Genomic DNA, 18941 nt, shown 5'->3' on the forward strand with positions numbered 1-18941 from the left:
GGTGCACTTTTTCTAGAGTCAATTTAATTAATATAACGATAGAATACATATTAAGTTCTTACTAAATGACGGGGACAAACCCTGTACAGTGGAATCTCGATAATTGTACACTTTTGTACAATTTTCGAATTTGCTATATTTCTCGGTTATTGATTGGCTAAGAAGCCCACAATTCATGAAAAACTATTCTAAAAATCCTCTGCTGATTCCTCTACTCCAGTTGAGTGTGGGTTTTTTAGAATACTTTTTTTTAAAAGAGTAAGGCTCTTAGCCAACCAATGGCCTAGAAATATATCAAATTTGAAATTTGTACAAAAGTGTACAATTATCGAGATTCCACTGTATAATAATACTTCTTTATTTAATATCATTTGGCTTGGTTTTCAGGGGTCTTCTCACTTTCAACTACGCTTCAGCTGCTCTTCAATTGTCGTGATTCTGATTTGCTGACTTCAACCTTATGCTTTCGAAGCTTCGTTGTACTCAGCAAGGGAACACATGTGTCACTAAAAATTAATCTTACACTGTGCCTGAAAAGAGATTGTCTTTAAGATGCAAATATATATATACAAATAAGAAACCAGGGTATGTGAAGCAATGGTATACGCATCGTTTTTTCTCTTCCCAATGGGATGCCCGTGTATGGACATGTATTTATATACATATTTTATATATAATACCATGTATCCTCGTATTCGTCGGGGAATCAAGCATTGCAGGTCGTAATGGGTGGAATGCATGTCGGGGATCCATTTAACGTTACATTCATTCACATTGTAAATGTTAATTTTTTTCTCGGAAAATAAGTTTGAGCCAGTATGCATTCAATCTAGACTATAAAAACCAGGTAACATCGGGGAGCATGCCATGGCTCATTCTCATTCATCTCTTCTCATTTCTCAACCAACCTCGTATTTCATCTCTCTTCATTCTTCTTCTTTTGTCATACTAGCATCATAAAATATTACCATTCATCCATCCATTCTTTTAAAATATGTCAATCATGTCCGGCACATCATCACAACAATCACATCAGCAGCCACCTCAACGGGCATATCCTTCCGTCATAATCGTTGGTGCGGGTCTTGGAGGATTGATGCTTGGAGCACTGCTTGAACAGATCAACATCCCTTATCACATCTTTGAACGTGCTGCCGAAGTTCGGCCTCTTGGTAAGCCTCAAGAGACTGATTTTTATAATATGTGTTCAATAAACATATTTTGTGTTTTGTAATGTTTGGTGCTTGATATGTAATGGGCACAAACAATAGCAAAACAACAAAGCAGGGTGGTACAAAGGATGTACAGCATCCAAGTAACACATGTATCGATAACTCATCTTTTTTTTTGTTCTTCACGGATGAATGATGAAAAGGATCGGCGATGACTCTTGGTCCAAATCTTATGCCTATCTTTGAGCAGCTTGGACTAGTAGAAGAGATTCGAAAGTTCTCATTACCCTGTCTGGGCTTGGACGTCTACAACGAATCCATGAAGCATCTAGGCACGATCGACCTGAAATCCCATAAGGCTCTGTAAGTCATTCCTTCCCCAAATCATATCCTTATCCACCTCTTCGCTCAGATATACCAGCATACAAACATGGACAAACAAATGCATCTCTTCGTATACGGCGTTGCCTTCTTTGCTCACTTTCTTTCACGCCATCCTATTCCTTCTCATTTGCTCACTATATCCATTCAACAAACTTACACACAAACAAACAAACATTCCGGCATTCTCCCCCACACAACTATTTGTCTTTTATAATATTTAAGATATTATAGCAATGGTTTCTCATCCTAAACACGCACTCATATATCCCTACTTTTTTATTATCTCATGACATCAAAAAAAAAAAAAAAAAAAAAAACGACTATAACAGCGCTGGTCATGAACATCTGCTTTTTGCACGCCCACTTCTTTATGAGTTGATGCGGAAACAAGTTCCGGCAAGCAAAATTACCATGGGCAAAAAAGTCCTACGAACAGAAGAGAAAGAAGATCGAGTGGTGATTCACTGTTCAGATAACACAACCTATGAAGCTGATATACTGATTGGAGCCGATGGCGCATACAGTGGAGTTCGGCAGTCGCTCTACAAACAAATGGATGCACAGGGAATCCTGCCCAAAGTCGACCTAGAGAATTTCTCAATTGGCTATGTGACCATGGTTGGGGTTGCAAACCCTCAGGATCCAGAAAAGTTTCCACAACTCAAAGATAGCGTATCACACTTCACCTCTGTCATGGGAGAAGGCAGTAAGAACGTAAGTTTTACCATTTCAAAAAAGATATATCATGCAAAGTATGATATTTTGCTATAAATGTATCTACTGCTCCTTTGTGTTTTTAACCATATATCTGTATACCATTTTTCATTCTTGGACAAAAATAAAATAAACATAAAAAAGTGGACAATAGTCAACGTTCCTAATAATCAAATCTGCTGGGCCATGAGTGTTCAGCTGGGGGATTCTAAACTCAAAGGTCAACAGTTCCGCAACTCAGAATGGGGACCTGAAGCCAATGAGTCTATGATCAAGGAGTTCCAAGATTTCCCTACACCTTGGGGCGGCAAGATGGGGGATATCATAGAGGCCACACCCAAGCACTTGATTTCCAAAGTATTCTTGGAAGAGAAGGTGTTTAAGACCTGGTACCATGGCCGAATTGCCCTTTTGGGTGATGGTAAGTCATAGAACATTAGACAGGACAGGATGAGGATATAGAAAAAACTAGCATTCTAAGACACCGACGCTCCCTCCCTACTATACTTTCAAAAAAATAGCTGCCCACAAGATGTTGCCATCTGCAGGCCAAGGTGAGTCTCTTCTTAATTCCTGATGGATCCTGTAGGTCAAAAATCATTGTCTAAACCATAGTCTCATCCTTTTTTTTTTTTATTTTTTTTTTAGGTGCTGTTAACGCCATGCAAGATGCTATAGTGATGGCTAATTGTCTGTACAATATGTCTAATTGCTCTGTTGCAAGCATCCGCGCAGCATTTGAAGATTATTACAGTCAGCGATACCATCGTGCAAACGAGCAGTTTGAGCGAAGCAAATCACTGGGCAAAGTTATGCTTGGACAGGTAATAAGCCTTTTTATTCTCTTTATAATTTCAAACACATTATTGATCCTCAAAAATTAAACGATTATGATTGCTTTTTGTTAATATCACTTAAAAAAAAAAAAAAAAAAAAAAAAAGACTTGGTCAGATAGAGTCGTCCGTCACGCAATTTTCAATTATACGCCTGATTGGGTAGTACAGCGCGGGTTTGCAAAGTCATTTGAATATCGTCCACAAGCTGCATGGTTACCTCTAGCGGAGAACAAGGGTACTGGCAAGGTTCTTCCTCAAGAGTGCAAGAGATGGGAAATTAACGATAAGGAAAAACAAGTAGAGCAAGCGCAACAACAGGCACGGCAACAGGTGCAACAAGTATAGTATTAAGCACAACAGGCACAACAAGTACAACGACAGTATATATATCATAAAACACAAATCTTGTTCCAATAAAATGACGGTATAAATTGAAAGACTCTACGTGAGAAAAGTGACTTACTTGCTTGCTTGCCTTTGTTTGTCAAAGTGCTTACGTACGGCCAGCAATGAATAATTTACCATAAAATCTAACTCCTAGCTTCTAAAAGCTCTAGTGAAAAAAAAAAAAAAAAAAAAAAAAAAAAAAAAAAAAAAAAAGCTGAGTCATATAGCCATGCTTCGATCTATGGAGGCGCTTCCTTTAATTTCTACACCTTTACTTTGTCGCGTTTTATGTGATCATAAACTGTGCTTACTGGAAAAAGTTTTTTTTGTAATTAACGTCCATCCACGACATTATTGGCCATTTAACTAAGATCCGCAATGCGGCCGTCATCAAATAACTACGAAAGCGTAAAATTGTGAAATTGGCCCTCAGTTGTGCACCTGAGTGAGAAGTCTATTCTGGACAAATTATATAACTACATGTACACGAACTGAATCTCCAATCTGCACTGCAAGCTCAGAAGGCTCCGAATTAGCGTATGTAGCAGCCATTAATCATACATCGTATTTCGCACCGAGGCGCTGGTTGTTTCTATGGTTTGTCAGAGCAGGTCCAATGACAGCATCCATGAGGGTAGCCAAATCTGTACATGTTCACCCATAGGCCCGATTGTCAGATATCTGGTACTGTACCAGCCAGGTCGCAAATAAAGCAGTATCCAATAATCAGCCGAAGCCGCATCGTCATACTGCCACAGTACTACATCCTGTTCATAAACCACATCAGCATTGAGTAGACTTCCTTGGTCCCTGTGGACCTGTGCCACGGCTCTACCCCTTACTTGGTCTGTTGTGCGCGAAGGTCATCCTTTTACTGCCTCACTTATCAAAAATTTACAACTTTCCAGGCGCTCCATCACCCCCTATTCCACCTGCTGTCGGTAGCTTGGCGCCACCCGCTGGTCTGCCTCAGTCCTGATCGCCTTCACGCCTGCTGCTCGTTGTTGTCTCAGGATAGGTCCTAAGAAATCACCTCTGCTACGTCTGTGCTGCCCAACACAGGTGCGTCCCCCGGCGCGTTTGCTCAGAGGTGATGCCTTTAGTTCTTTCCCAGTCGACAGTGACTTTACAGCGTCTGTTCCAGATCTCAGTCCTTCTGATTTCCTCGATAGCTTTGGTAAATCTGCAAACCACTTATTTTGCTTTTTTTTTTTTTTTTTTTTTTTTTTTGATAACAAGGACCCACGAGGTCATGCAAACCATTTATTTTGCAATGGATGCGGTTGTCTTGAAAGTATCTTCCAGAAATGCTGTAGGATCTCTCTAGGCGTCCGCGCGTAAACAGACGAGGAGGGGGAATTCCGGGTGGCTGGGGCATCAGGTCGGACACGTGCGGGTCACCTGGTCTCTTCTCTTATGATTTGCGGAGGCAATTAACAATTTATAAATGAGGACAACATGGCCGAGCGGTTAAGGCGTGAGACTAGAAATCTCATGGGTTCTCCCGCGCAGGTTCAAATCCTGCTGTTGTCGCGATTCTTTTTGACCTTATATAATTTTCTCTCATACCTTTTACATGCGCTTTAGATGAAGTTATTTTGCGGTCTCGTACATTGCTTATTCACACTGCCTCTCTATTCAGATATTTTTTTTTTATTTGCATAGGGGTTATTATTTCAGTCTTTCAAGTAAAAATCCACCTTTAATTGGTGGGCTTTCTCTAAATAAAAACGTCAATAGACAGGAAGCATCAGACTCACATAAATACGTTGATGTCTCTAACCGTTATTGTCACTAGATTTAAGCAGGATATCACGATCGAAAAGGTACATTGACCCACAGTGGTGCACCATTTTTTGTTGGATGTCAACAAGTTCAGCAGAAGTTCTTTTGCTTTTCATCAACACAGGATTGTCCTCAGTAAAGGTGTCAATGGACGACACATCGTAAGCTGTTGTGTCTTCCTTCGAGCACCAGGTGCTTACTACACGTTTCTATATCCAATGTACAAAAGAGAACGCTAGACATAACAGTCCGTTCAGCGTTAACTGGGACTGTACCAAAAATCGCGACAAAGTTTACTTTAAGCATGAATGGCTCCTGTTGGATTGAGCGACAAGTGGGACTTGTTATCTTCGATTTAAAATAACTCTTCACATAACTACAAAAAAGCATTCGTCAGAAAGCGTGAAAACCACTTGAATAAGTTGCTCTTCTGCGCCTGCTAGCAGCTCCAGACGAAACGAACCCAATTGGGTTTGAAATGAGTGACTTTACCTATAGCACTAAGGGTATCGACATGTCCATAAAAACACCCATGCAAATAGTTTTTTATAAGCGAAAATTTATTTGCATAAAGGCCGTACAAATAACTTCACCACTATTATCTGCCTGGTTACTTCTATGCTTTATATGTTGTCATCGTTTTTGCATGGCCCCAACAAAATCTAGTTCGAAAGCGCCTGTGACCTGTGCTATTCAGGTTGAACATCTTTTGTGCAGAGGTGTAGGAATAAATTACTTTTATGGATGCTTCGTGACATTGGCTGATGAAAATATTAGCATTCCAGGCATTGGCCTGACGGGTAACATTGATTTACAAGACTGTTTCTGCTCTTTCGGAAGCTATCGACAATTCCTATCCCATCATCATTAGAGTGGATTTATTCCACCAATTTGGCTTTTCCGGTTGTGGTTTCATTGATCTCGGGGATGATGTCGAACCTGAGAAGGATGTGAAACCATCCTTGATCCCTAGCTAAATCCCTGATGAAGAAAAGACTTTTATAAAAAGAAAGCTTGAAGCGAATAAGAGCACTGCCAACGGGTAGTCAATGTCCTGTACCAGAAAAGAAAGTGTTTCCACCCGTAAATGCAATTCTATATCGAAGACCACGATCTTCTGCTGAACTTGATAAGACCAAAGAAAAAAATAGATCGGTGATGATATCATCACACATTGGCTTCGGCTGGCAACGCTCATAGTAGCACGCTTACACTGGTGGCTAAAAAAGATGAGCAAGGAACCAAACCCTTTGGCGTGTATGCCTTGATCCACGTCCGCTTAACAAGCATCTTCCGGATGACAACTATCCCTTGCGTTTAATACCTGATATCATAAGGCATTTAGCGGGTCATTCTATCTTTACCATGATCGACTCAACAAAGACTTATCATTAATTGCCCGTGGATGTTGACGATCAACCTCTGATTGCTTTCATGCATCTAGGAACACGATAAATGTTTAAGAAGACACCATTTGGTTTGAAGTCCTTGTCTATTCTTTATCAGAGGGAATGTCGCGAAGTCTAGGTGATCTATCATTTACCCATAACCCTACTAATGACATTGTGGTGTTGTCAAAGGATAGAGATGAACATGCATAACAAGCGCGCACTGCGATTAACCGGCTGAACGAAGCCAACTTGGATTTAATATTGATTCGCACGGTAGAAGCGTCAATCTACTAAATTCGTAAACATAAATGACTGGAGAGAGTCCACAACGGCGAAATAAATGTAGCTATCCCGACATGTTCAACTTCTTCCAAGAGTACATCCGCCTTTCCAGTGAAGTGTTGGCGCCGTTAGGGCGACTGTTCGATGCTTGTTAGTTTTCCAAATCTGCTCTGATTTCACCGTAATTTAGCGGAGTTGATTAGATCCCCTGAATAGCTGCCATCCAGAGGGACTACTTCGAATGGACAGGATTTATATTGTGTTGTTCAAAACAATAAAACTTGACTGAAAGTCTGCTAATCCTCACTCAAACCATGAGGCAAATAACACCTCTGAGCACTTCAATAGGATTATGGCGTGCTTTTAGGGTGCAGAGAAGACAACATTGTCTCTTTTGAGCAATGAAGGATATAGGATTTGTTCCTTGGGGCAAACTTTTTTTAAGCCACGCTTGTTGCTAGTAAAAACACAAGTGGTTCCTGTTTTCCGCATACTTTCAGCGCTTCCACAATCCATAGGCTGTGATGTAGCCATTAAATATTACATGTTTGTCGAAACATTGACACATCCCTTGCAAATGTTCAGATGTATGCTAAGAATATTGTTTAAGGGACATAGAGTAGTCAATGACATGTGGTAGTGGTCAGATGTTTATACAGTATCATATGGAGTCGAACAGTCGCCTAGACGGACTTCATAATCGTGTTGATCTTTTTGTATATTAAATGACACTTTCTTTCTTTGAAAGAGCTGTGCACTCATGCACGTGTATTATCATTCCTGGACTTCAGTAAACCCTTTAATGTTGCAGCAGATGCTTCCGATGTGGGTATTGGAGCAGCCTTGTATCAGGTACCAGAAGAGACTGCAAAACCTTACAAATTCAGCTACGTATCCTTTATGGCACATTCTCTCCAAGGACGAGAGTAAGAATATAGCACTACAAAAAGGAGCTCTTAGGAATAGTGTTTGTTTTAAATGTTTCGTTACTATTTATGGGGCAAGCAATTTGTATAATTCGCATAAAACACATGTAATTCTCTACTTTTTTTTTTTTTTTTTTTTTTTGGTGGCAACTAAGTTGCTTTTGTTTATTTTTAATGCTTCATTGTCTACATTCACATTTAACTTTACTAAAACATTCGTCTCTCTCTGTTATTGATTTTCGAAACCATTTAACAGTCCTTGTAAAATTCATTTCCCTCATGTCAGACAATGAAAGCATCTATTCGTTACAAGCAAGCAGTAATTCCTTAGAAAGTCTGCTGGCTGAACAATCAGATGAGGCTAGATTTTTTCCTCCGCTTTGGCAACAAAGGAGGAATCTAGCTGCACGTATCATTAAAGACGAACATGCTACTTCTGTAGGTGCTTTGCCTCGAACTAGTTGGATACTAGTGTAGTCTTTACTCTCGCGAGATCTTTTTCTCTTTATTTTATTTTTTCTAATCCGGCTTTCGCGTGCAAAATAAAACAAATGAAATAAAAATCAAATAGGTAATTGACTTTGGGTGTGGTGAGGCTGCTTTGACATCCTTCTTGATCTGGGAGTCTACAGAGAGTTATCCGATTACCCACATCGTGGGTGTAGATGTGGCTGAAGATCGGCTCAAACTCGCAGAAGAATCGTGTCAACCACAAGATTTTGAACTTGGACCTAATCTACGGGTAAATCCACTGACGATCGAGATCTTCCAAGGATCTGTCGGGCAAGCCGACTCACGGTTTGTCGGCTATGATGCATTGGCATGCCTTGAAGTGTAAGGTTATTTCATAAACTTTTTTTCTTTGATCACTTGATTGTCAGATTCTTATTGATATACTGATCAACCAAGTCTTTACATTTGGGTTTTTCTTTGTTTATTTGCAAAGCAGGGTTGAACACTTGGATCCGGATGTCCTCGAGAAGTTCTGGAGTGTGGTTTTGGGTGCGTTAAGGCCCAAAATTGTCATTGTGTCCACACCTAATGTAGAGTTTAACATTCACTTTCCACAGCTCAAATACGGCACTCCAGAATCAATCTTCAGGAACGATGATCATCGGTTCGAATGGACGCGTCAAGAATTCGAAACATGGTATAAATATTTTTTTTTTTTTTTGCTTGTCTCGGCCACACTCTGATCTATCTTGTCATGTGCAATATCTTCCTGATACTTTGAGCTCTTTGTTTCTTTGAACATCTGAAAATGGAACATTGGCTCCTGTAGGTGTAAGGATGCAGCCAATATGTATGCGTATGATGTATCTTTTACAGGGGTTGGCACCCTGCCGAACGGAGACCGGACAGTAGGGCACTGCACACAGTTTGCAATTCTTCGGCAGAAAACAGCCCTGCCATCTGATATTTCGAGGACCATTCCCACCACTACAGAGTGTTATCGCCTCATATCCAAGATAGACTACCCCATTTATAGTGAAGTACATACTGAGGAGGAAGTAATGATGTTTTTGCTTGAGAAGATTGCCCAAATCCGACCACGTCCCCCGAATCCTCTTAATGAAGACGAGGAATATCACTCAGGATGGGGAAATAGTCAAGCAAATGAACATACAACTGCAGTTGATGGCAATGCTCCCTCAACTAAGCCCTCAGCTGAGCCTGAGGATAGGCAAGAAGTTACAGCGGTCGAGCTAGGAGTATTGCCTCTAGATGACCTTTGGCTATCACTTGACATTCGACAGCGCTGCAAGACGCGCAATAATATGATCAAAATCCTTGAGAAGAGCCCACTACTTAAGCTAGATCTAGAGAAAGACCGAGTTGTGTTTGACGATGAGGACGAATTTTGGAAAGCATACGACCGAAAGATCACTGAAATACCAGACAATGGCTCTGAGAGCTCATGGCTTAGCGGGAAAGAAGATGATTGGGACGACGATCCATGGGATGAAACGGCCATAGAAGATGTAGAATGCCAGCAAGATCTCATGACGATCGATTGGAACCAGACTCAGGGACAGCAACTTGTCAGTGACGGCTGGGAATCAGGTAACGCGTTATCAGCTGAAAATGGTGATGAAGGAGTCGGCTCTGGATGGTTAGTTCCGGTAGGCGAGCCTAGTCCACGTCCGGCTGACCCATGGGATTCAATGTAAAATTTGAGTGAACTAAAAAAAATAGTACATATTATCTATATCTTCCGACATATCATGGCCTATGATAAACGAGATGATTGACGAGTAAAAAAAAAAAAAAAAATTGGTTAAATAAAAACTAAATAGAATTGACTCTCTATAAGTGCAACACACCTGTTGCATTGCACAGACAGTGCTTGCAGTTATGAGGCATCACGTGAAGTAGTTAGAACTAGTTGGCCACCCAAACCCGATCCTGATTGTAGCAGTTAGCACTTCGGTAAAGTCGACTGTATATGTTAGACCTTAGGTTAATGATGCAGAACAATGGTAACGTGGCCCATGTGCCGTGGATATGACCACAAAGTCCGTCAGCAAGTCTCTGACTGCTGTTTTTGTGTAAGCTACAATCGCGAAGTTCTCCTAGGTTCTGAAGTCTATATAATCTGAAAGTCCACTTACTTGACTTTAGACTTGATTTTGTAAAAAAAAGACAAAAGCTCGTATCAAAATATCTTTGCATTAGCTAGGCCACATGCCTATTACGCTTTTTTTTTTTTTTTTTTTTTCAAATTGGGCACGATCCACAAAACTTCTTCGCAGTGGAACTTCTCTTTACTGCCTTGAATTATCTCAAAACTGTTACGTTAATGGCCCTAACCGTCATTGTCACCACAATTGCTATGACGCTAATTTTCTCTTATTCGTAGTGGAGTATACAGGATTGAATGATTAAATTGGCACCATTTGTCTGTACGGAAGAGAGAGGGAAGGAAGGAGAATGGTTTCTGATCGAGAGATCTCTCATCCGCAGATGACAGCATCGCTAACAGAGTGATATGTAATAAGCAATTGTCATAATAGAGTACATGTTGAGGGTAACGAATGTACTCAACGTTTTGGTCATTATTATGATATTAGATCGCCAGCGGATTGTTGGAGCAAAGAGGAAAATCCTTGTCCAGATGGACACCAAAGATGCATAGCCTGAAGCAGGCAGGTTGGAAGAGGTGCTTTTACTTGAGAAACGTGGGGAGGTTACTCAATTACGCGCGTTTTTTTTTACGCAATCAACAGAAAAAACGCTTTTACCTCCTCATTTCATTTCTTATTTTCCATTCCTCTTGTTTCTGTTCAACCTTTTCTTTCATTCCTCTCTTTTACAAATAGACATTCCTTCCCTCCATTGCCCTTCTCTAATTCTTTACTTCACATTCCTACATGTTTGGTTTACTTCGACTCGAGAGGCGGACAAAGGAGTTATGCAAGAGCTATGGCAATGACTGGGCTTTAGTCATTTTTGTCCTTGTGGCATTAAGCCTTATCGAACAAATCGAGCCATTTCATCGTCAGTTCTCTGTCAGAGACACCACTATCCAGCATCCTTTTGCCAAAAGAGAGACCGTTCCCGTCTGGCTTCTATTGGTATAGATAAAGATGAACAATGGTAATGAGCGACGCGTTTTTTCTTTTAGTTTAATCATGCTAACGCGCCTTTTTCTTTATTAAAAAAAAAAAAAAAAAAAAAAAAAAGGTCCTGTCATTCTTGTTGCCAATGTCAGTTATAGCAGTGATTTCAATATTCTATCGCAAGTCTTACACTGACTTGCATAATGGCTTCTTGGGACTCTTCCTTGCCCAGTCCTTGGTTCTCATCGTCACAGACTGTGTCAAGGTAAAAAAAAAGTTGATCAATATTCAAAGAACCAAAAAAGAAAAAAAAGGTGGTATGTGCACGTATATCGACAAGGGCACAGGATGGTGTTGTTTTCTCCAGAGGATCAAATGCAAATAGGAATCAAGAAACTTTTTTTTTTTTTTTTTTTTTTTTTTTTAGAGAATGAAGTATGTCAGGATGGTTGCATTTGAGATAGTTGCGGTGAAACAAAGCAAGAGGGAAGAGTGTGAAAGACTCTCAATTGTACAATCTTCTGACTGTCCGTATCCTGTGCTGACGGACTATCTTCTATCTTTTTTTTTTTTTTTTTTTTTTTTTTTTTTTCGTCTTATTCAGATTGCAGTTGGGCGGCCAAGGCCTGACTTTCTTGATCGATGTTTGTCATTGTACGACAATGCAAAGGCAGGCACACCCTTGGGATTATTATCAGACCCCCCTAATCTTCTCTCCAACTCATCCATCTGCACAAGGACTGATCTGTTACGTGATGGCTTCAAGTCATTTCCTTCTGGACATTCGTCGTTTTCATTTGGTGGCCTTGGGTTTTTATCAATGTATTTAGCGGGCAAGCTCCATCTTTTTGACGAGCGAGGACATACCTACAAGTCACTTGTGGTCCTAGCACCATTAATTCTGGCTTCTCTAATTGCCACATCCAGGTTAGGGGACTATCGGCACCATTGGGAGGATGTGCTTACGGGTTCATTCATTGGCAGTGTCTTTGCAGTGTTTGCATATCGTCAATACTATCCATCGTTAACATCTGTCAAATCGGATTATCCATTCGCGCCAAGGATCAAGGAGGATTTCTTGTTGCCGGTAGCGAACTTACTAGGGCGGGACCATGTTCAAGGAGCAGAGACAGATCTACTAAATCAACAGTACATGGATCAGAGCGACAATGCCAACAATCTGTTGCACGATGGAGATGAGGTAGCCGAGGAAGGATCACTTCTTGGCGGAAGACCCGACGTGGGGTTCTCACAGTTCTTCCGGCGAGATCCTGTAGATGACGGACTGATAACGGACAACAATGGCAATGGCAGCGGAGCATATACTCGTGGAGGGAATAACAAGAGCAATGGCAATGGTCAAGATGCTCATCTTGTAAATATTTAATAATATTTTGTAATTATCTGTCAGGTCAGCAGAACAATGTCTAATTAAACTAATGGAAAAACTTTTTAAGACATTCTGACTCTGAAATGTGTTTGTTAGGCCACACATTCGTTAGACTTCATTCATCTTTCTGTTCAACTCCTTGCATCATTCATTTCCATTTGAATATTTATACCCATTAAAAGTTGGACCGTCAATAATTACCATGTGCATCTTACTTTGGACTCTACCTTTTTGCAACCATCCTCGGTTCAAATTGTATGATAAAAGATAAAAAAAAAAAAAAAAAATGCTCATAATCATATTCAAAAGTGTGGGAAAGCGGCGTAGAATATGTATCATAGATTAAAAACAAAGCTTTTTATTGCGATAGTGCATTTGCAAGCAATCGTGACGAGTTCATGGGTCGTGAGGCAGCTCGTGCGGATTTTTGGGATATCCCATCTGTCCTGAAGCGAGCCAACACCCCCAAACAACCTAATCGTGGGACGTGTGGTGTAGGGATTCTCTCCGGTCAGGACCTTCAACCATCTCAAGCGGTGAACTATGTGATTCAAGAGACTGAGACATTGCCAGATGGCCAAGAAAAGACAACATTGGTCTTGCCGACCGAGGATGTACCGGGAACATGGCTGGGGATCACGACTCACGGAGATTTGGTAGGACTGACGAATTATCGAGAAACGATGGCTTACCTGGCTGAGAAGCGGTCACCCAAACTTTCTAGAGGTAAAGTCTGTGGGGAATACTTAATCGCCATGGCGTCTGCACATGAGAACCATTATCGCCGTCAACAGCAACAAAGCATGGTGAGTGACAATTGTGATAGCAGCAGTAGCATCACAGCAGCAACAGGGGTACCTAAGGACCGTGCAGAGCAATGGATCAGAAAACGAGCAGTTGGTTGGGATACTGAGTTTGAAGGATTAAACCTGTTGGTAGTGCAAAATGCCGGCGACCAACAGAGCGTTGCCGGCAATAGAGAAGGATCGGAGCTTTTTGTCTTTAATGAGACATCGAGGAGTAACGCAGCAAAAGTGGCAATAGCTACTTCATATGATAGTGATCCATTGGACAACAGTAATCCCACAATCCTACCAGGATCTGTAGTTGGAGTCAGTAATTCCGTCTTCAAGCGCCCATGGACCAAGGTTGATATTGGAGTCCAGGCTTTGGAGAAGATACTGAATAAGAGTATCGAGCTTTTTGGAGCAGGCTCAAAAGCATCACTCCGAGAAAGTGCTGCCTCTCTTATTCCTTCCCCCTCTTCTAATTCACCATCAATACCATCGCCACCATCCACTAACGATGGTCGTCCAATCATATCTAACGATGACCAAAAAGAAATAGCCTGGCTAGTTATTCAGATGTTGACACTCTTGCGTGTTAACACCAAGCCATTTCCTGACGACAGAGGTGAAAAAGACGTACTGGCCAAAATTAATGGGCTTCGCGAGCGTGTGTTTATTCCTAAAATCACTCTGGGAATAACAGATAGTCATGATTATGATTATGGTACGCGATCGAGTACAGTCGTATTGTTCGGACGTGAAAACAAGGTGGCAGTATATGTGGAAAAAATCTGGTATGGACCCTTGGATACGGAGACGGGTACACGGGAAGAATATTCAGTCAATAGCACAGAAGGTATGGTGTGGTGGCAAGGCATCGTAGGTCAGCCACAGGAGCAATGGCGGAGAGTGCAAGGCCAAGAGCTGGAAGGTTTGATCGAGCTTGCGTATGACATCAAGACAAACGTGTAGGAAAAAAGATGACATAGAAATCATGCAATGGTCTATGGTTTTTACGAAAAAAAAAAAAAAAAAAAAAAAAAAAAAAAGGGCTTCCTGTGAAACCATCCAGATCTCTGTTGCTGTTTTTACATGTAGAATAGTAGAATACAGTCGAGCGCTACGGATTGCAAATCAAAAAATTGTCAAGTTTTGTTATATTTCCAAGATTATCATTGGCTTAGAGCACATTTCAATTCAAATATTTTTTACTTTCTATTCAATAACTTCAGCCTATCAACTCCTATTCTCACTGAAGATACGTACGCCATGATTTTTTTTGGCGAAGGGGAGCCCTGCTTGACACTCTGCCTAAAATGGAAACTGATAGTGACACTTCATTTGACTATTAGCTCTGGTAGGAAGACATTTTTTTTTCCGTTTCGTGTTTCGTCCTTGTAAAGAAGGCTTTTCAATTTTTGGGGATGCAGTAACGTGACGAAGGGCCATGAAGCCTGGTGGAGGCACAATGAAAACCACAGTGCTGAAGGGGTAGTGGAGAACTGTCATTGGTTGAGTCGAAAACAAAAAACCATCTCCTCACCGCTGCCGGTTTGTCACACGCGCCACTAGTCGGAATTAGAAGTTAGCGGGACGTGGTGCGTGATCATGCGGGCGTCATACCTTATTTCGAGTGCATGGGATCCTATTTCGGGTGCGCAGACAGTTTGCCTTGTTGCAAAGTCATTGTGTGTGGAAAATGTTGACAAAGAAAATTAAACAGGCGTGGTTAAAATGAAGAGGAATGTGAGGGTGAAACGCTAATGGGCAAGCAAAGTACTATCTCCATTACGCATGTATTCTCGTCCGTTCTTCAACCATTCAGTTTTGCCACCATTTTTTTTTTTTTTTTTTTTTTTTTTTTCAGCGAGAAGGAGCCAAACCGTATTGGCTCGCAACAATGAGTCCACTCCATTTTTGTTCAAGAATAAAAAAGCCAGGCTCCTCTTTGTTTTCGTCAAACCATTTGTGAGTAGATTGAAAACCCATTTCGACCAAGTTTACTGGGAATTATCAGTTTTTACTACTTCCTGAGCCAGATGCTGCGATGAACAGTCATTTCATATGGATTTTCACTAAAGCCAAGATTTTTATATCATTTTTATTTGAAGATAGATTCCTGAATCATACTGTTATACGTGCATCTTCCTTTCTTATTATGATCCTGACACACTACAGAGCAACTCTCGTTTTACAGAAGAGCAGCCAATTCCCCCTAGGCATACACCTCATAACGCCATGTTGTGGGAGCACGGGAAAACATGATAGTCTTTCCAGTAAAGCTACTAACTGATGAAGGTGAATGGTAACAAAGGTAGTGATCTTGTTCGTCATGAGTGAGCTTTGCACTGTTATCTATACTTTGTCTCCTTGTCCCAGTGTATAATCTTATACTCCTAATTTCATTTAGAAAGGTATTGGACACCCTCTTCATTTTATTTAGTATTTTAGAAAAACGGAACGAACATGCCCATATACTATCCATGGAGACTGAGTTATGCTTAGATCATAAAAACCGCAACAGAACACAGTGTAATTTGGAACTTGGGTTATCTTTCTCTGGATTATCATCCTTTGGGTTCTCTTTCTCTGGGTTACCTTACTCTGGATTGTCGTTCTCTGGGTTGTCGTTCTCTGGGTTGTCGTTCTCTGGGTTGTCGTTCTCTGGGCTGTCGTTCTCTGGGTTGTCGTTCTCTGGATTATCGTTCTCTGGCTTACTGTCCCTATCATTCTCTGGTCTATGACGCTTGAAAAACGTCGAGATCGATTGGTTTGTGTCTGCGTCTATCATCCTTTTTTGATAAGGGTTGTACAGTTTCTTGGATGATGATGGCGAGGACTCCAGATATGGTGGTGGTTTCACTGATGATGGCGGCTTTTGTGATGATGGAAGCTGTGACCTTGACAATAATAGTGCTGTTAGTTGCTCTTGCATATGATCTGCCCGAGCCTTTTCCTCTATTATTGATTTAAATCCAGGTTAGTTTTTTATTTGTTTTACGGTTTGTTCTGTTTTTGATTTTGCTTTGATACGCTTTACCTACTTTCGATAATTGCGTTAAGCTTCTCAAACTTGTCTTCCCAGGCGGCTGAATTGTTTGATATGCCTCTAACTATCTCTTCCATCTGAATCACTCTTTGCTCTGCACGCATTTCTCTTTCCTCGGAACGTTTTTCCTTTTCCTCTAAATATTTTTCCAAACGTTTGTCTCTTTCCTCTGAACGTTTTTCCAAACGTTTGTCTCTTTCCTCTAAACGTTTTTCCAAACGTTTGTCTCTTTCCTCTAAGAATTGCTGTAATCTTATTAACGTGGGCTCTTCTTTCGTCTTTCTGCCGTCTTCTGAGTGCTCTAGGCGCGGTAGCTGCTGTAGGCGATTTGTCTCTTCCCTATTTCTTTTTTTATTTGGTTTACTAGACGGCGGAAGGCTGGAGTGCTCTTGGAACTGGCTCTGTGGCTCTTTCGGCTCTTTGGGTAAGTAGATTTTTAGATGGGCATCTACTAAAGACACCGAAGTCTTGAGGACCACATCGACAAGCGCATTAATAGCCGCACATTTTCTGACATGACTGCGCAAAGTATCTCCTGGTTTACACGTCCATTTCGGCCAACACTCACACACAAATAGCCCTTCATTGTTCCGAATATACTCGACCGAGACATCTCTAACAGAACATGTGTAGGACATTCTATGGTAACTTCTAATATGGAAGTGGATACTCTTGTCTTCTGAAGAGTCGGTTGGGTATCCATGCTCACACCACACAAGAGAGCACGCTGCTGGTTGCCCTTTAGGCATTTAGCTGAGATTAAAATGGAAGAAGAATTGGCAAAGAGTGTTTTTTTTTTTTTTTTTTTTTTTTTTTTTGCAGAGAGTGTATTTTTTTTTAGAGAGAAGAGTGTATTTTTTCTTTTTGCAAAAAAAAAAAAAAAAAAAAAAAACACTTTTTGCAGAGCGTGATGGTTGCCAATTTTGTCTTCGCCAAGATAATAAATAGTTTTTTCTCAGGGACCATGGGAAAATTCTTTATTGCAGCATTGGAGGCAGCCGAGAACTACGGCAACATGGCCCATGACCGACAAGAAAAACATTTTTTTGCATAAAGGAGGATCGTGCAGCTAGATGTTTTTCTCGGTTGCCATTTTGAAAGGAAGACTACAGCGCATGATGAAGCTAGACGCACTTATCGTTTTGAGTAAAGAGTCGTCCATAATGTATGTAAAGGTTTACACGCTCATCATAATAAAAAGGAAGCTTTCACATGCTCTCAACAATGACAGGGGAGTTTTCACACACTCACCACAATGAAAGGGCTTCCACACACTCATCACAATGATATGGAAGCTTCCACACACTCACCACAATGAAAGGGGAGTTTTCACACACTCATCAAAATGAAAGGGGAGTTTTCACACACTCAGCATTTGAAAGGAAAGCTTTATGTATAGTGCGTGCCAAAACTGATGCAATAAATTGCATTTTTCAACATTCATTCTTTATGATCTTCCCTGCCACCACCGTTTCTCATTCTCATTTGTCTCACCTCCATGGAGTCTCATCGTCATCGCCATCAGTGGCCTAATTAGCATTTAATTGCAATTTGCTTTCAGCATCTCATTGCATCTATTATGGCAATTAACAACTCCTTGTTTTATTTATTCCTGTTACTTCTCCTTCCCCCTAACGATGTTCCCTCCTTTAGCCTTATATAACTCCCTCATCCTCTTCGGCATACCGCAGTATAGCTGGTGTAAGAATTCAGGAGGGATATGTGTCCATACGTCTTGGACTCTCTCCCAGAGATCCTCCATATTCTTTGCCTTGTCTGGATAATGATCCAACTGCACCTTCATGTATGCCCATATGTTTTCTATTGGGTTGATGTCAGGAGAGTTTGCTGGCCATTCCATGAGAGGTATCTTAGACTTTTGGATATAGGTCATTGCTATTCTTCCGGTATGAATCCTAGCATTGTCCTGCTTAAATATAAATTTGTCCTTATCCATCAAGTAGTAATCCTTGAGAACGTCGACGTAGGTTACCGAATCCACCTTGGCTTGGAGCCAACAGCCATCGCCTGGTCCGTAGTAAGTGATACAGCCCCAGAACATCATTTTCCCTCCGCCACCTTGCCTTGTCTTTTTGATATGATGTGTAGAGTTTTATCCCATCGACGTTTGTAGTAGTACTTTCTTTCGCAGGACCCAACTCTGCTAAAGATGGTCTCATCTGAGAACATGACATTCTTCCAGTCTTCTAGAGTCCAGTTCAAGTGATCCTTTGCAGAATTATATCGAGCATAGATTTGCTTCTTCATCAGATCAG

The 18941-nt window shown here is 41.0% G+C and overlaps 6 protein-coding genes and 1 non-coding gene across 7 annotated transcripts; 6 read left to right on the forward strand and 1 right to left on the reverse strand.

Moving 5' to 3' along the window:
• Positions 1 to 883: 883 nt before the first annotated feature.
• On the forward strand, positions 884 to 3531 carry BCR41DRAFT_347650 (hypothetical protein). Its single transcript, XM_022023138.1, has 7 exons — positions 884 to 1172; positions 1376 to 1535; positions 1886 to 2270; positions 2415 to 2691; positions 2792 to 2824; positions 2919 to 3094; positions 3213 to 3531. Exons 1-7 carry the CDS (start codon positions 995 to 997, stop codon positions 3450 to 3452), a joined length of 1449 nt encoding a protein of 482 aa, XP_021884387.1. The 5' UTR covers positions 884 to 994; the 3' UTR covers positions 3453 to 3531.
• Positions 3532 to 4946: 1415 nt separating this feature from the next.
• BCR41DRAFT_t29 lies at positions 4947 to 5027 on the forward strand. The gene has a single exon. It is a non-coding gene; the product is annotated as a tRNA-Ser (tRNA).
• A 3130-nt stretch (positions 5028 to 8157) lies between these two features.
• BCR41DRAFT_393235 (hypothetical protein) lies at positions 8158 to 10049 on the forward strand (the record flags this gene model as incomplete). The annotated part of the gene is made up of 4 exons (XM_022028535.1): positions 8158 to 8316; positions 8450 to 8712; positions 8825 to 9028; positions 9161 to 10049. 4 exons carry the CDS (start codon positions 8158 to 8160, stop codon positions 10047 to 10049), a joined length of 1515 nt encoding a protein of 504 aa, XP_021884388.1.
• Positions 10050 to 11249: 1200 nt separating this feature from the next.
• Positions 11250 to 12825, forward strand: BCR41DRAFT_301039 (phosphatidic acid phosphatase type 2/haloperoxidase; the record flags this gene model as incomplete). Its single annotated transcript, XM_022020606.1, has 3 exons — positions 11250 to 11453; positions 11563 to 11703; positions 12043 to 12825. The coding sequence occupies 3 exons, from the start codon at positions 11250 to 11252 to the stop codon at positions 12823 to 12825; spliced, it is 1128 nt and encodes a 375-aa protein (XP_021884389.1).
• A 103-nt stretch (positions 12826 to 12928) lies between these two features.
• Positions 12929 to 15929, forward strand: BCR41DRAFT_203011 (hypothetical protein). The gene is made up of 4 exons (XM_022019901.1): positions 12929 to 13083; positions 13199 to 14340; positions 15484 to 15584; positions 15728 to 15929. Exons 1-4 carry the CDS (start codon positions 13031 to 13033, stop codon positions 15737 to 15739), a joined length of 1308 nt encoding a protein of 435 aa, XP_021884390.1. The 5' UTR covers positions 12929 to 13030; the 3' UTR covers positions 15740 to 15929.
• Positions 15850 to 16462, forward strand: BCR41DRAFT_202968 (hypothetical protein). Its single transcript, XM_022019900.1, has 2 exons — positions 15850 to 15930; positions 16027 to 16462. The coding sequence occupies exon 2, from the start codon at positions 16100 to 16102 to the stop codon at positions 16358 to 16360; it is 261 nt and encodes an 86-aa protein (XP_021884391.1). The 5' UTR covers positions 15850 to 15930; positions 16027 to 16099; the 3' UTR covers positions 16361 to 16462.
• Positions 16228 to 17513, reverse strand: BCR41DRAFT_203027 (hypothetical protein). The gene is made up of 2 exons (XM_022019902.1): positions 16661 to 17513; positions 16228 to 16572 (listed from the first exon to the last, which is right to left on the reverse strand). Exons 1-2 carry the CDS (start codon positions 17412 to 17414, stop codon positions 16355 to 16357), a joined length of 972 nt encoding a protein of 323 aa, XP_021884392.1. The 5' UTR covers positions 17415 to 17513; the 3' UTR covers positions 16228 to 16354.
• Positions 17514 to 18941: the final 1428 nt, after the last annotated feature.

This window comes from Lobosporangium transversale (assembly GCF_002105155.1).
Source record: "Lobosporangium transversale strain NRRL 3116 chromosome Unknown BCR41scaffold_6, whole genome shotgun sequence".
NCBI lineage: Eukaryota > Fungi > Mortierellomycota > Mortierellomycetes > Mortierellales > Mortierellaceae > Lobosporangium > Lobosporangium transversale.

Coding starts and splice junctions, on each gene's coding strand:
- BCR41DRAFT_347650 (XM_022023138.1), top strand. CDS start 995: ATGTCAATCATGTCCGGCACATCATCACAACAATCACATCAGCAGCCA. Junction 2,692..2,791: donor AATTGCCCTTTTGGGTGATG/GTAAGTCATAGA, acceptor TCAAAAAAATAG/CTGCCCACAAGATGTTGCCA. Junction 2,825..2,918: donor GTTGCCATCTGCAGGCCAAG/GTGAGTCTCTTC, acceptor TTTTTTTTTTAG/GTGCTGTTAACGCCATGCAA.
- BCR41DRAFT_203011 (XM_022019901.1), top strand. CDS start 13,031: ATGTGCATCTTACTTTGGACTCTACCTTTTTGCAACCATCCTCGGTTC. Junction 13,084..13,198: donor AACCATCCTCGGTTCAAATT/GTATGATAAAAG, acceptor TTATTGCGATAG/TGCATTTGCAAGCAATCGTG. Junction 14,341..15,483: donor TAGTCATGATTATGATTATG/GTACGCGATCGA, acceptor TTTTTTTTTCAG/CGAGAAGGAGCCAAACCGTA.
- BCR41DRAFT_202968 (XM_022019900.1), top strand. CDS start 16,100: ATGGAGACTGAGTTATGCTTAGATCATAAAAACCGCAACAGAACACAG.
- BCR41DRAFT_203027 (XM_022019902.1), bottom strand. CDS start 17,414: ATGCCTAAAGGGCAACCAGCAGCGTGCTCTCTTGTGTGGTGTGAGCAT. Junction 16,573..16,660: donor GCTTAACGCAATTATCGAAA/GTAGGTAAAGCG, acceptor TCAATAATAGAG/GAAAAGGCTCGGGCAGATCA.